The sequence below is a fragment of the Oenanthe melanoleuca genome, chromosome 6, assembly GCF_029582105.1.
Source record: "Oenanthe melanoleuca isolate GR-GAL-2019-014 chromosome 6, OMel1.0, whole genome shotgun sequence".
Classification (NCBI taxonomy): Eukaryota; Metazoa; Chordata; class Aves; order Passeriformes; family Muscicapidae; genus Oenanthe; species Oenanthe melanoleuca.
The window spans coordinates 20,333,072-20,346,571 of record NC_079340.1 but is presented as its reverse complement, the minus strand read 5'-3'; the positions used below and the strand labels follow the sequence as shown (position 1 = coordinate 20,346,571).

General features: G+C 34.2%; 1 protein-coding gene across 1 annotated transcript in view; it reads right to left on the bottom strand.

The window, feature by feature from the left end:
* DNTT (DNA nucleotidylexotransferase) overlaps positions 1-13,500 on the bottom strand; it is an 81,180-nt gene that overhangs the window by 49,143 nt on the left and 18,537 nt on the right. The window contains exons 4-7 of the mRNA XM_056494395.1: positions 11,705-11,875; positions 10,337-10,408; positions 7,526-7,649; positions 6,268-6,400 (exon numbers count right to left, since the gene is read on the bottom strand). Coding sequence (XP_056350370.1) covers positions 6,268-6,400; positions 7,526-7,649; positions 10,337-10,408; positions 11,705-11,875 — 500 coding nt within the window. The remainder of the gene's footprint in view (positions 1-6,267; positions 6,401-7,525; positions 7,650-10,336; positions 10,409-11,704; positions 11,876-13,500) is intronic.

Sequence of the window (13,500 nt, the reverse complement as noted above, 5' to 3'; positions counted from 1 at the left end):
TTCATAAAATGCTTTTAATGTGTGACTTCTTGTCAAATAATTTTCATCACTTCTCAGTCACGCATTTTTCTTAAGACTTAAATAGATCTTTTTGAGTTCCTCTTCCTTAATTTCCATTCACTGACAAAACAAAGATGGGAATTTTTTTGTCTCATCTCTGCACATTATCACTGGCATTACACAAAAAAAAAGATTCTTCTTTTGACATTGCTTCTCTATAAATGGATTAAATGAGCTGTGAATATCAGCATTTAACCAATAAAAAAAGATCTTTATTTATTTAGAATGTATCAGATCTGCTTCATCTAAAAGTCTAATTGAAAAGGCTATTCAGGTCAGCTGTGATATTAGAAGACAACTGAATCACATTTAATGCTGCTTAAAGGATGTGAATGGGCTGAAAGAAAAATTAAACCATGGCCATTAAAATTTAATTTGACTTAGTGAAGCCATTAACATTTTGGTTTTATGCAGTGGCAAGCATTCTAAAAATATTTCCATATAATTTAGAAACCTAGAAGTGCCAAATGGCTGCCCCTTACATAGCAAAAATGATTGAATGTGACCTTACAGGGCAAATCAGTGAAGAAAAAGCAAAAGGACAAAAATTGTTCAAAAACCATTATTAGCTGTCATTCTGTTCTTCCTTCAGATATAAAGTGTCTTCTACTCTAGTAATTGCCCACTTTGTTTTTCATTTAACATTCAATTCATTTGGATATCAAATAAACATGACATGAAGATGTGGAAAGAAATAATCTATTTTTAAGACAATACCCTGTCTTACTTATAGAAGTATACCTGCAGTATGCTGCTTTGTCACCACAAGTTTGCCTTTGCAGTTTGAAAATGCCATTCCAATATCCCTTATATGTAACAGCAAATTTTTTTAATAGCACAACTCATCTTCAATGCAGTAACTTCAAAAACTTCCATCAGTTTTAAATGAAAATTTGAAATACCAGAGACTTTAACAGTCCCAAAATAATACAATCTTCAGACATTTCATATCTTGCTTTATAACATTATTTGTATTGCTCTGGCTGACATACTAGCAGCCACTATTAGACTTGATAGGAAACAGAGAACTCTTCACAGTGTGAGGGCACTTACAAAAGCATTCCAGAAGGTACAGGGTGATCATAGAAACTGTAAGACCAAGCCAGGGAGTTTTCTGGCTCTGCACACTGAGTGTAAAACTTCTGGCTTCACAAAAATCAGCCACCTCCATTCCACTTGAACTAGTTTTAGACATAAGACAGGTACATGGCTAAACAGCATCACTCTAATGATCTAGAACATCGGTGAAAGTAGGAAAGGGTCAAGTACTGTTGGGCATGTAAAAAACTTTAAATCAACAAGTTTTTGAAAGACTTTTAAAGTATATGCTTTGCTGAGTACTCAATTTTATTAAGTTCATGGATTTTTACAAAGTTCTTTTTGTCTATAGCCCTCAAATACCTTATTCATCAGTTTCTACTTCATGATTCATTGTGGCTAATAATAGATGAAATGACTGGAAAAATAATCAAAGCTCTAATGACAAAAGGAAGTATCTGAATTACTCCAATAGATTATCCTTTAAATTGACTTGGATAGCCATTAATTGGATTTTCTCCTTCCCCAACTTAATTTTTAATGGATTACAGAAAATTAAAAGCAGAAACTTGTGATGATCCTTGTCCTTTCACAATTACAGGGCTTCTAACTCCTGCCAGAGAATATTTTTACTTGCAGCATATCAATACCTCTAGTTCAAATATTTCTAATCTTAGGGAGTTTGGAAAGGCAAAGCTGTTTTACTAAGATCTGCAGCCAGGCAGATCAGAACATCTCCAGGTTAAAACTCTCATGCAAACCAGGCTTCAGTTTATCTGCAGTTTATCAGAGGAAAGGCTGTGCTCATGAATGATAGCCAAGCAGTTTCTCCAGTCTGTTGCTAGAATAATTGCTACATTATTCCAGGATCTGCTTAAATTTGAGTGTGTACAAACTAACATATCAGCTTCAATGTTCAGTGAGCAGCTTGCCTCACAGCTCCTTTATAGCAGATTTCCCTCTGGAAAATAAAATTAAATACCAGCATATAAAAACTGTATTTCTTTTAACAGCAGTAGGAAAAAAGTGAGCAGAAAATACAATTTGGACTTGATTGTGTTTTGGAGTAAAAAAAAAAAAAAAACATTAAAATTAAAAAAAGAAAAAAAACATAGAAATAACTGTACCTGAGAACAGTGTAATGCAAAGGTACACTGTAACAACAAGATGCAAGTAGAATAAACAATCTCTGCTTAGGAGTTTGCCTAAAAATTTAATACAAGAATCTTTTGCAGAATTGCAAAAAAATCTAATTCTATTAGTTTAGCCATAAGTCTAGCATTATTTTAATCCTAGATCTGAGGGGGAAGAAAATAATTTCTATAATAAGACTTCAAATACATTTACTCTGAGAACCAAAAAAAAATATTTTGTGTCATGCCAGGTATTCTAACCTCATTGCAGAACATCTACAGCCTCCAAAAGAATACTCTTATTAGGCATATCAAAAGTTCAAATAGATATTTTTATCAGGATCAGAACTTGTGATCAGATGTTCTATAATTTATCAAGAAGTTCAGCCAGAAACCACATGATGAGCTCAATTAAATAAACCACAAAGTCTTACATATATTCTAAAGCTTGGAAAACATAATATTCCTCAGACATTCAATCTCTCTCCTTTATGAGCATGTGCCAACACAGTTAGGTAAATGTGATTCCACATGCCATAGAGAAGTCTTATTTCTGAAACAAAGGCGCCACAATAACCTTGGCTATTTATCACTGCATGAACCTGCAAAATAATCTCTCAGAGTGTTTCTTTGTCTCAGCTATTTCATCTTATCTCCAAGATTGAAAGAAGAGATATCTTTAAATTATTTTCTTGGTACAGAACAGGAAAGACCAGAATCTTGTCCCGTGTCATTACTTTATGCATTCCTTTGCCTTGTAGGAAATGTCACTGCACACAGGAAAGAATTTTTTGCATTGTAATGTACAAAAGTATGGCAGTGGTGCCTGACAAACAGAGTCACCCTGTCCTTTGCTCTCTTCATTGCTTTTCTATTAACATTTCTTCTCTACAAATTTTACAGAGTATCAAATCCTCATTTCTAAAAGATAATATAAAATTCAAGCAAGGAGATAGTGATCTACACTCAGGTTCATGTTAGAACAGAATTAACAATAAGAGAGACTGGAAAAAATCTTCCCTGAAGACTGATGCAGCATGGAAAAATTAACCTCCTACAAAGATAAAAATACAATACAAGATACACTACTTCATGATGCAATGCCCAAGACACTTGAATAGTTTCTTAAGGACTGAAATATGAAAAACTACCTAAAACAAAGCCTCTCCTAATCTACTTCATTTTCTCTAAAGGCAAAGGTAGGAGAAGCCAACAAAAGTGTATCTAAGTAAGTGTTTGAGAATGTGAGAAATTAAATCATAATACTAAGAGGATCTCTAAATAATTTTCCAAAAACTAAGTGCCTAGTGATGATATAGTAACCGTGTCCTCAAAGCATAGATACAATTCTGCCGCTTCAGAGCTAACCACAACTGTGTTACATGCAACACCATAAAACTGAATCCTAATTTGTAAACAATTTGTGAATCATATGGACAGAGCACACAGACAACCACTCTGAAAATTCAGTTCTTACATATATACATATATATATAAAATATTCCTATTACTGTATGCAATTTTTATTCCGGATCCTTTTCTGAATTTAGAGGCTGTGGGTCTATGTATTGAGATATGAATAACCAGTAAAGAGACTGAAACCATAAACTACAATAGGATATAGTGCTTCCTCCAAGCATTTTTAACCTTATGACACTCTCAATTTAGATGACATCATCTAAAGAAAACCCCAAGTATCAGCAGCTGAATCAAGTTATCTAAAGCCCAGGATTTTACAGAATATCATGATAATGCCCCAGTGTATGGCAACCTCTTCTTGCAATTGCTCTGAAACCAGATATTAATATGGAACTACACAAAAAAGGGGAAAACCATGAAACTGCCATGAAACTTCCTGTGAAGTTTTTTTCTACTTGTCATTACTAATGACCCTACAACAATGCTAATATTACTATTAATGGCATTAACATACTGCTAACAGGAATAAAATTTTCTGTAACATGCAGTGATATACACAAAATGAGATAATGCCATTACTATAGAAATCTTCTTAACTCTCTTCATGGAATAAAATTACTCTTTTAATATCCACAGAAAAAATGTTGTCAGGTCCACAGTTTAACTCATTTAAAAATGATAACACACATTAGCCTGAACTACACTCCTGTTTTGGATATAGCTGGGACAAGTGCATTATTAATCAGGGATGTTGCTTATTAGAGTAAGGGATTTCTTCTCCCCATCCCAGGGCCTCTGTTCATGTAGGAAGGGAACCTTCATTCTCAGTGGGTTTTGTAAATTTTAAGGTGCTCAGAATTTGTCTTACTAACTTAAACCTCAAAATAAGAAAGGCTGAGCATTGAAAATAATACTATGACAATTCAACTGTGAATGGCAAATTCAGGATTTCTAATACCATTGTCCATGGTGTGATTTATATTACACCATCAGCATCTTTGATTTTTCCTTCTCTGCAGTCACCTGACACCTTCCCTGAGCAATGAAATACATTCCACACCATGTGGGTATGATTTATTTTATAAGTACAATTGTTCTATTTCTGTATTTCCATGCATTTCAGTGTTGCAATTTCTGTTTCAAAATGACCCAGATAAGTGTTAGAAAAGGTTGAAAAAGAAAAACTCTCCCAACATCTCAGTTGCAGCTATACCCACTGAAACCCAAGGAATGCTTTACAGGCAATTAGCCAAGTGCTCCTGTAGGAAAACAACAAGGGATAAACTTATTTAGACATCATTAATTTATTAACTTCTGCTCCTGAATTAGTTCAAATTAGAAAGATGTGAAGGGTTGCCATCATAATTCTTTTTTTTTTACAAGACTAGAAAAAGAAGCCATACAAAAGACCAGAGGGGAAAGATGAACCAATTCAAAGAAAAGTCCATGAACAAGTTGGCTGGGATTTAAAATAAAACTGAACAAAACTTATTATTTACTTTACCTTTATACTATGCTTCTCAATTCTGATTAAAATAATTATTACATCATCTGATTTCATGACATTTCAGGAATTTAAAGGAAAGTATCCAGTAACACAGTAAATACATCCATCCATGTGTGTATGTAATAGATTTGGGGGAAAGAATGTAACTTTCATCTCTATTTCATTTCTATTGAATCTCCAAAACTGTAGGTCTCTATGGAAGTTCTGCTTGCTGTAACTCATCCAGTTATCCTGCATGGTAAGGTTTATGCAGCTCATGACTTTCAACTCTCCAATCAAAAATCTGGATGGAAATAATCAACTGTTAATTTTTTCCAAGTTAGGAAACAGGAATACGAAGCAAGGCAAATCTGGATCCTGGGGAATCAGTCTATCATTCAGAGCCATCCTGAGCTATTTTTCCTCTTATGTTAGCAGTGTACAAGATGTAGTATGAGGCAAAGGTACAACTTGGCTATGTTATTGAATTATTTATATAATGATGAAAGGAACAAAAAAAAATTTGGTAATTGAAAACTGTGAGCTACTTAGCTTATACAAACTTCTTGTAGAGCATTGACACTACAGACAAAAGGCAAAAAAGAACAGATGTAGTCAATCCTATTGCAAGTCATCAATTAAAATATAGATAAGAGGAAAGAGGCATCTCAATCCATCTAGTTGTCTGAAAATCCTACACTGCAGCATTTATTTTCCACGGGCTTAGTAAAATGTAATTTAGGACTGACATATTGAATTAGATGCCTTTAAATGTCCAGGAATACATTGAACTATAAGTTTCAATATGTCTTTTGTACTATTGCATGCATTTTACTTTTCCCCTTTCTTCATATTAAATTGTTTTTCTGACTTGGACTCTCTCACTGGTTTTTCAAAACCATTACAATCATCTGCATCTACAAAACACAGGAACCTGGGACTGTCATAGAATTGCTCTCCTGTTTGAAAAAAAAACAAACAAGCCAACAAACAAACCCACAAAAAAATGTTGAAAAGGAACTCTGATACTTTCCCATGAATCTTTGGTTTTTCCAAGACACAAACACAATCTTTTGGTTTTTTTATGCACCTGCATAAAACAGCCAAGTGACCTCATTGTTTTTCACTCACCTCCTGAAACCACCAGTTATGGTAACTAAAGCATCTGGTAGAAATGAACACACAGTATTCTTGACAATCAAGCTTACTGCATCTGCTTCTGCTTTAGACACACAGCTAACAAGGTCTTCATAGTAGAGAAATCCTGGAAATTAAAGGGAAAAAGTGCTGATCACCCCACAGAAATACTAAAATCTACACAGCACTATTAAAGGTCCAAATCACAGGTGGTGTGGGTACAAGGCATCACAGACAGCCTCTTTCTTCCCTCATCTTTGTCCTTAGAGTTGATACATGTTTTTGTCATTATAATTTGTAATGTAATTTGTCAACACAGCAGTCACAATAATTTCTTAAGTCCTGAATATTTATAAATTACTCTGACTTGCCTACCAGCTCCCATCAATAGTATTTTTGGATTTACTGTTTCAAAAGGCAGTCTTCCCAATATAATGGTGTTCTACACAAGTACAGAGGTCAGAAATCTGTGCAATATCCCAGCTATCTTATTTCTGATCACAGGGCTTGTGTCTGTATGGCAGCTTGCTCCACATTTGAATATGACATGTAAAAGAGAAAGGGACAAAGAAGACTGCACATAAGAAAGCTGATCCAAGGGATTCTGAGGTGATGTAAAGCACATGAATTTAAGGGATTCTGAGGTGATACAGAGCATGCCAATTTAATGCAAAAATAAAGCAACATTATTTTAATGTCATATTACAGAATATGTTTTCCTTAATGTAACTTTCTTTGTTTCAATTAGTTCCTTTATTTAGGGAAGCAGAGCATAAACACAAGATCTGTGGGGAAGCAATGTTATTCATATGATCATGTTTAACACTTTAAAGCTAAGATGTGCTAGGATTACAGAAAAAAATGTATAAGTACTTTATGATAAGTCCAGATTTATCAGTGAAGTAGGGCTGCCTTGAGGGAGATAGATCTCCTCTGAAAAGTAGTTCTATATTTTGCCAATTTTGTAATTTTTTCACAACTTGTGCAGTAATGAGCCATTAATAGTTATGAGTGTAAGAGATTTCATTTGGTATCTGTGTAAGCAATTTAAAAATATCCATATTCCTCTGTTTTGAATGGCACAACTTTTAATTAGGAGCTCAGCGGCCCAAATATTTTCACGTAATTATTCAACAGACACACGACTGTAGCAAGAGAACAAATGCATAAATGAGCTTTGCCTTCCCTTGTGATCCTGTTATCCAGTTCTTAGAGCACTGAGATACAAGTTTTTATGACACTTTCACCTTACCTGCTTTCTGCATTTTTGACAGCTTCAGGGTCTTGTCAGCTTTTACCTCTTCCACAGTCCGCAAACCCATTCTGTACCATTTCTCAGATGTCTTCACCCCCACTCCAAAGACTGAAGTAAATTGCTAGGGTCAGTAGAAAAACACTTCAGTGTTGTTTTCTAAATGAGCAGTAAATTAATAATAAGTAGGTAACAGCAAGACTTCACAAGGAAAGCAATGGGTAGAGTCACTGAAGATAAATAGTGTGATACAAATTCAGCTTCCCTTCTTTGCATGACTACATTGAACAGAGGACTGGTTTTATACATGGACAGTTCTCATTAATGTGAAATCTAAACAAAAATACAGTAGTAGTCCCAGCACCTGTATGTAATTTACTAAAATGTACACTTTTAATTAAGGTTTGAAATAAGGGTTCTTAATAGAAATGCAAACAGCAATGTTAGGTAGCTCAATTCCTTGACACTGACCTGACAGAATAAGAGATGCCACAAGATTATCTTCATTATTTGATTGACATTACAGCTTTGTGCAATATGCACTTCCGGCTCTCAAAACAAAAATTAAAAAAAAAAACAAAAAACAAAAAACAAAAAAACCACACAAAACCAAAAACAAATAAACAAAAAAAAAAAAAAAAAAAAAAAAAAAAAAAAAAAACAAACTAGGGAAGGAAAAATAAACCAAAAAACAACCAAAACCCTCCAAACAAACAGAAAAACTGACACACAAAAAAACCCAGCCTAAAACACCCCAAAATCTACCAATCTATCAGAAATTGTTGTGTGGTCGTATTCCATCTATTACAAAGTAATTTTGTTCACTAACCTATTACCCATGAAAGGATGTAAAGCAAAAATGTCACAGTTGTAAGCATCACTCAATGGATCGATATCTCAGCTGAACACTGATATGAAAGCAAGAGCAAAAACCTCCATGCCTGTTCTTTATGTTCAGTTTGTCAATACTGTAGCTCTCCACACTTTCTTTGTGTTTTTATGGAATTAAATGAGTAGCTGTGTTAGACAATAATAACTGCTCTTTTCTATTGAATCTACAACCTCTGAATTCCCAGCATGCTAGCTTTGTGTTTTTGTGAAGATATTAATTTCTTGGAAATAATTAAGATAAAAAAGAGAAGAATTAAAATAATGGATAGGAATTTCCCTACATTTTGTATACAATGGGTGAAATTACCTACTCTTTGTCTGAATCATGGGAGCTTATAAAGGGATATGATTTTTTAAAATGCTTAGATTGTTATCTTTTAATGTTTTTGCTAGTGCTGAAATATTTTCAAAAGAGTCTATTACTGGGTTTAAAATTATTCTAGGAGATTAATTAACACTGAGACAAAGAAGTAAAGAAAAAGGATTCTATGCACCAAATTTTTAGGGGAAAATAACCAGAAATGTTTGTTTTTTTTCTTTCTGTACTAAGATCAATTGTTATTTAGGATAGTTATAGATGCTACAGATGCTGTCAGCAGTGCAGCACAAGTAGCAGGGAGCCCATTTCTTCAGTTGTGTGTGGGGCCACTGCTTCTTCTGAACTGATGAAAAGAATTATATGAATTCTTCTGTAAGGCAGCAAACTGACCCTGTCAATCCATGTCCCTACATCTAAAACATTGACCATAATCTAATTCAGTCATTTGATAACCATGGGGCCAGCAGTGAACTTTTTAGCTAGGATAAACAAAGCAGCAAGCACCAGGACTATGCTAAACAGTAAAATCTAGGAATTCACTAATATAAGATTCTTCTTAGAATCTCATAAAAAGTTGATGGAAACAACTGGTTATGACTAATTTAGACAAAATGTTGAGATGTATGCTCAGCTAATAAGAAAGCCACCCAAGTTTGTTGCAATTTTGCATATGAAAAAAAGCATAAAGCATATTTGAGATGGTTTGTCTCCTGATAGGTTTTATTCTAATCTCCAAGATATTTTCTTAAACCCTGAAGTGTAAGATTTAACAGCTGTTCCTCAATCATGCTGTAATGTAATCATGCATTAAGAAGCAAGTCTTCTTCTTAAATCCTGTTATACATGTGAATCCTCACCTCTTTTTTGAATATTGCTAAAGATGGCACCAATAACTGCCTCTGAAATCCTTCCATACCTTTATTGTAGGTCAGAGAGACTGGAAAAGTCTTTGGATAGCTGAAGCAAAAGTGAGTGATGCCAGGGAGAATTAAATAGTCCCATTTGTCTTACTTAGACAGATGGTATTTATAGAGATCAAAAATGCAGATAAAACTGGGGAAAAAAGTTTGTTCCTTTTACATGTTTCCAATGGAGAATTCAATAAATATTTCAGTAATAGGAACTGCAGTATTTACATGGTTTAGATTCCCAGCAACTATGAAGTTGTGTGACTAAGACTGTACAATCTGCCTAAGGAAGAACCAGCTGCAGTCCTCCTGCCTCATACAAAAGAATATTACAATAGATCTGAGTCATCTCCTTCACCTGGCATTTTCTTAATTCCAGAATAAAATGAAGTAGTTTTAAAGTGATAAACAGCTGAGGCAGAAATAAACTGAACACCACATTAAACTTACAGCAATGAGTAAGTTGCATAACATTACTTAAGAGCAACTATGTATATATCACATTAATTAGATATAGGAAGTTATTTCACACTATATATTATCACTGTTTCTCGATTTTACTTTCTTTTTATTCAAGATCTTTCTTTGTACTTGATATTGGTTGTTCCTTTATAATAAAATTGATGGCTTCGTCCAAGTTCTACTATAGGGAGGGAAATTTTAAATAACAGCAACAAAACTCAAATGATTTACCTTAAATGCTTTGTATCGCTCATCATTTAGCACTTCTTTAACTCTAGAACTCTCTCCTTCTTCAATAATCTCCTAAACAAAGAAAAACATTACTTACAAAAAAATAAATTTAAAAATCAATTGTAAGACCTTACCACAATTATAAGATTTAGTGAAATAATCTAAAATCAAGTTGCATCAATCTTTATCAATCAATAAAGAGAACCCCTAGCAAGCATACTGTTTTATTCCCATAGGATCAAATTCTGCAACCCTTTCAAAGACAGAAAATTACTGAAGGATGAAGGAGAAACTGGAACCACAGAATAAATTTCACAGTACTTACTTACTCATAAATTTATTCAAGGATGAAGTAGAAACTGGGACCATGGAATATATTTCACAGCACTTATTTACTCATAAAGTCACAGGCAGAAAGCAGTTATTTATCATAAGCTATCATGACTTGTCCTAAAAATTAGATTTCATTATTTGGTTGAGTTTTCTACTCTCAAAAGTAAGACCACTGTAAGAACAAATACATTTTTTCTGGAGTGTACAATTCTTTAGTCTTTCTGAAAAAAATTAAAAACAAAACTAACAAAGAAAACCACTAATATAATCCAAACAAACCATCCTATTTTCTGTGGGATCACGACTAATCCCAGCCCCCCATGGAAGGTATCAAAAGCATTTCAGAGCATTCTTAACTGGTGGAATGGGGCAAACAAGGAGCCAGAGCAAAGCACAACACTCAGCAATGACCTCTCCAAACAGCTGAGAACCCTGAGCACCTGCCTGCTGGAATAGCAGCACTCAGAGATGTCCTGCAAAGGCTAAGAACTAAAGAAAAATGCAGGGAATACTCCAAGTTCCAGTAAGAATGTGGAATTCACCCATCACCTGGATAAAAGGCTCTGCTATAACTATATATAACTTGATATAACATACCAAGATATGATGTAACATTAAAGTATTAAATATTTACCACTTCCACAAAAAGTAATATTTCCAATAAAGCATTCAAGTGAGTAAAGTGATGTTGCCAAGGGCAGAAGTCACACGAACAAAACTATTAACAGCTAACCTGTTGTATCTGAATCAGAGTGAGCCCTTAAAAATTCTGTGCAAAGCTGATGGTGCTTTATTTATTCCCTTGTATTTATTCACTTGTTACCCTCATTCCTAAGAGTGGGGGTTCCATGACAGAGCCTTGTGTTAGAACAAAAGGTTTCCAAAAATCATTTCATTGTCAGAAGCATGGATAACATATTGTTATCACAGAAAATGCAGAAGGTTGTGTACACACACATAAATCCCAGTGCTCCTCTCTGTGACCTGTAGATGTTGATCTGTAAAAGAATCAATTGGCAAATAATCCACAAGTACCTCAATGATATCTCTGACTTGGTCTCCCAAGCAGGGCAGCCCTTGTATATCTTTCATTCTGGTTACTGAAAATGGAAGAGATTTCAGCAAAGAAGCTGCCCTTAAAAATTCCAGGCAGAATATTTCATTTTCTTTGAACTCATAATTTTCAGCCATTACCTCAAAGGCATCCTGGGACAGGGAGAGATAAAGAAAAAAAAAAAGTTAAAGTTTAATAAAAGCTTAAAATATTCAGTATGCTTCTTAGAAAGGTTACTTTGTATGCTAATTCAAGAATTACTTCTTTACACTAGGGTGAAAAGATAGAATTCATTTTTTAAAAGCAGACTTATTTTCTAGCAACTTAATGTTTTCCAGGTACCATAAAAATGGTGTGTTTAGAGACAAATGTAAGAAAATATTTTGATCTGTAGCAGAGCCAAGCTTGAAAACCTTTTGTGAGATTTGCCTTCTGCATTCTGTGTGGATCTTACAAATCAGCGTCAAATAGAATCAAAATATTTAGAACTATGCCCAACCACAAGTAAACCAGCAGATCAGCAAGTACCATCTGCATTTTCAGACACAACCAAATAGAAATCTGTGGCAATACTGGAAACCACCTTCATCTTTTTGAACATGCTTCTACTTGGAACTTTAGGGAACAAACTCTCCTTTTCCTCATTTTTCAGATGTATAACCTTGCAAATGGAAACACATTTTCTTTATGGTCCTTTAGCTATCCATGGTTTGGTTTATTTAACATTGCACTCAAAAACACCTGAAGAATGTCCATATAGTTAGTTTTGGTTTTTTTTTCTAAATGACCCCTATGGTCTGCTCCCTGCATTTCATTTCTAAAATTTGCTGCTATTAATATATATATGTTTATATATATTCTGAAAGGGAAACATACCACACAGTGGTGCAGAGGAATTTTGCTGCTGTTTGTCAATGTAGAATATCAGCTTTTGAGAGAGAACCAATGCTGCAAAATAATTTTGTGAATAACCTAAGAACTTATGAAGGATTTTAGTTGATCAGCAGCTGGAAAAAAAAAAGGCCTGAGTGAAATCTTGCACAAACCACAAAAAACTTAAAGGATACAAAATTAAGTGATTTCTTCAGAAATGCTGAAGAGTGGACCATTGCTAGAAGAGACTTTCACTGTTCTGAATATTTATCTAGAACCTGGAGAAGTGGCTGTCAGTTTGCATCTGCCTGCAATCACCACTTCCCAGAGCTGTAGACCAAGTGCCTGTTCAGAAATATTTCTGGAATAGATATGAGTAAAATCAAGAGGCAATAAATGGCTTACCAGAGCAATTATTCCAATGCAAAATAGGAAGGAAAAAGATTAAGTGTCTTTTACCTGTCCTCACTGGTCATGTTTAGTCTCAAATTTCATTCCATTTGCAATGAATATACAGTTTATATAGTTTAAAGAAAAATAATTTTAGATTTTCTTTTGTGTGCTTTATTCTGGAAGACAATGGCCAGTAAAAACTCTCAGGCCTTGTGCATCCTAAATACTACATGTGAAATATCTCCAGGTGAATTTGTCCCAAGCCCTAACACTGACTGATATGAGAGCAAGCCCAGTGAAGTCAGCTCTTTATTACCTCTATGGAATAGAGAACAGCATCTCTCACCCTGCACTGAATGAATGCAGCCTCATCTAAACAACAATGAGATTTTACCTGAACTACCATCATTTAGATCACTAAACAAGAACAATTCCTTAAAACAAAACATACCTTTCAAAATGAATGTAGATTATTCACATATTGCATTTCATTGTTGGGTCAGTTCTATAA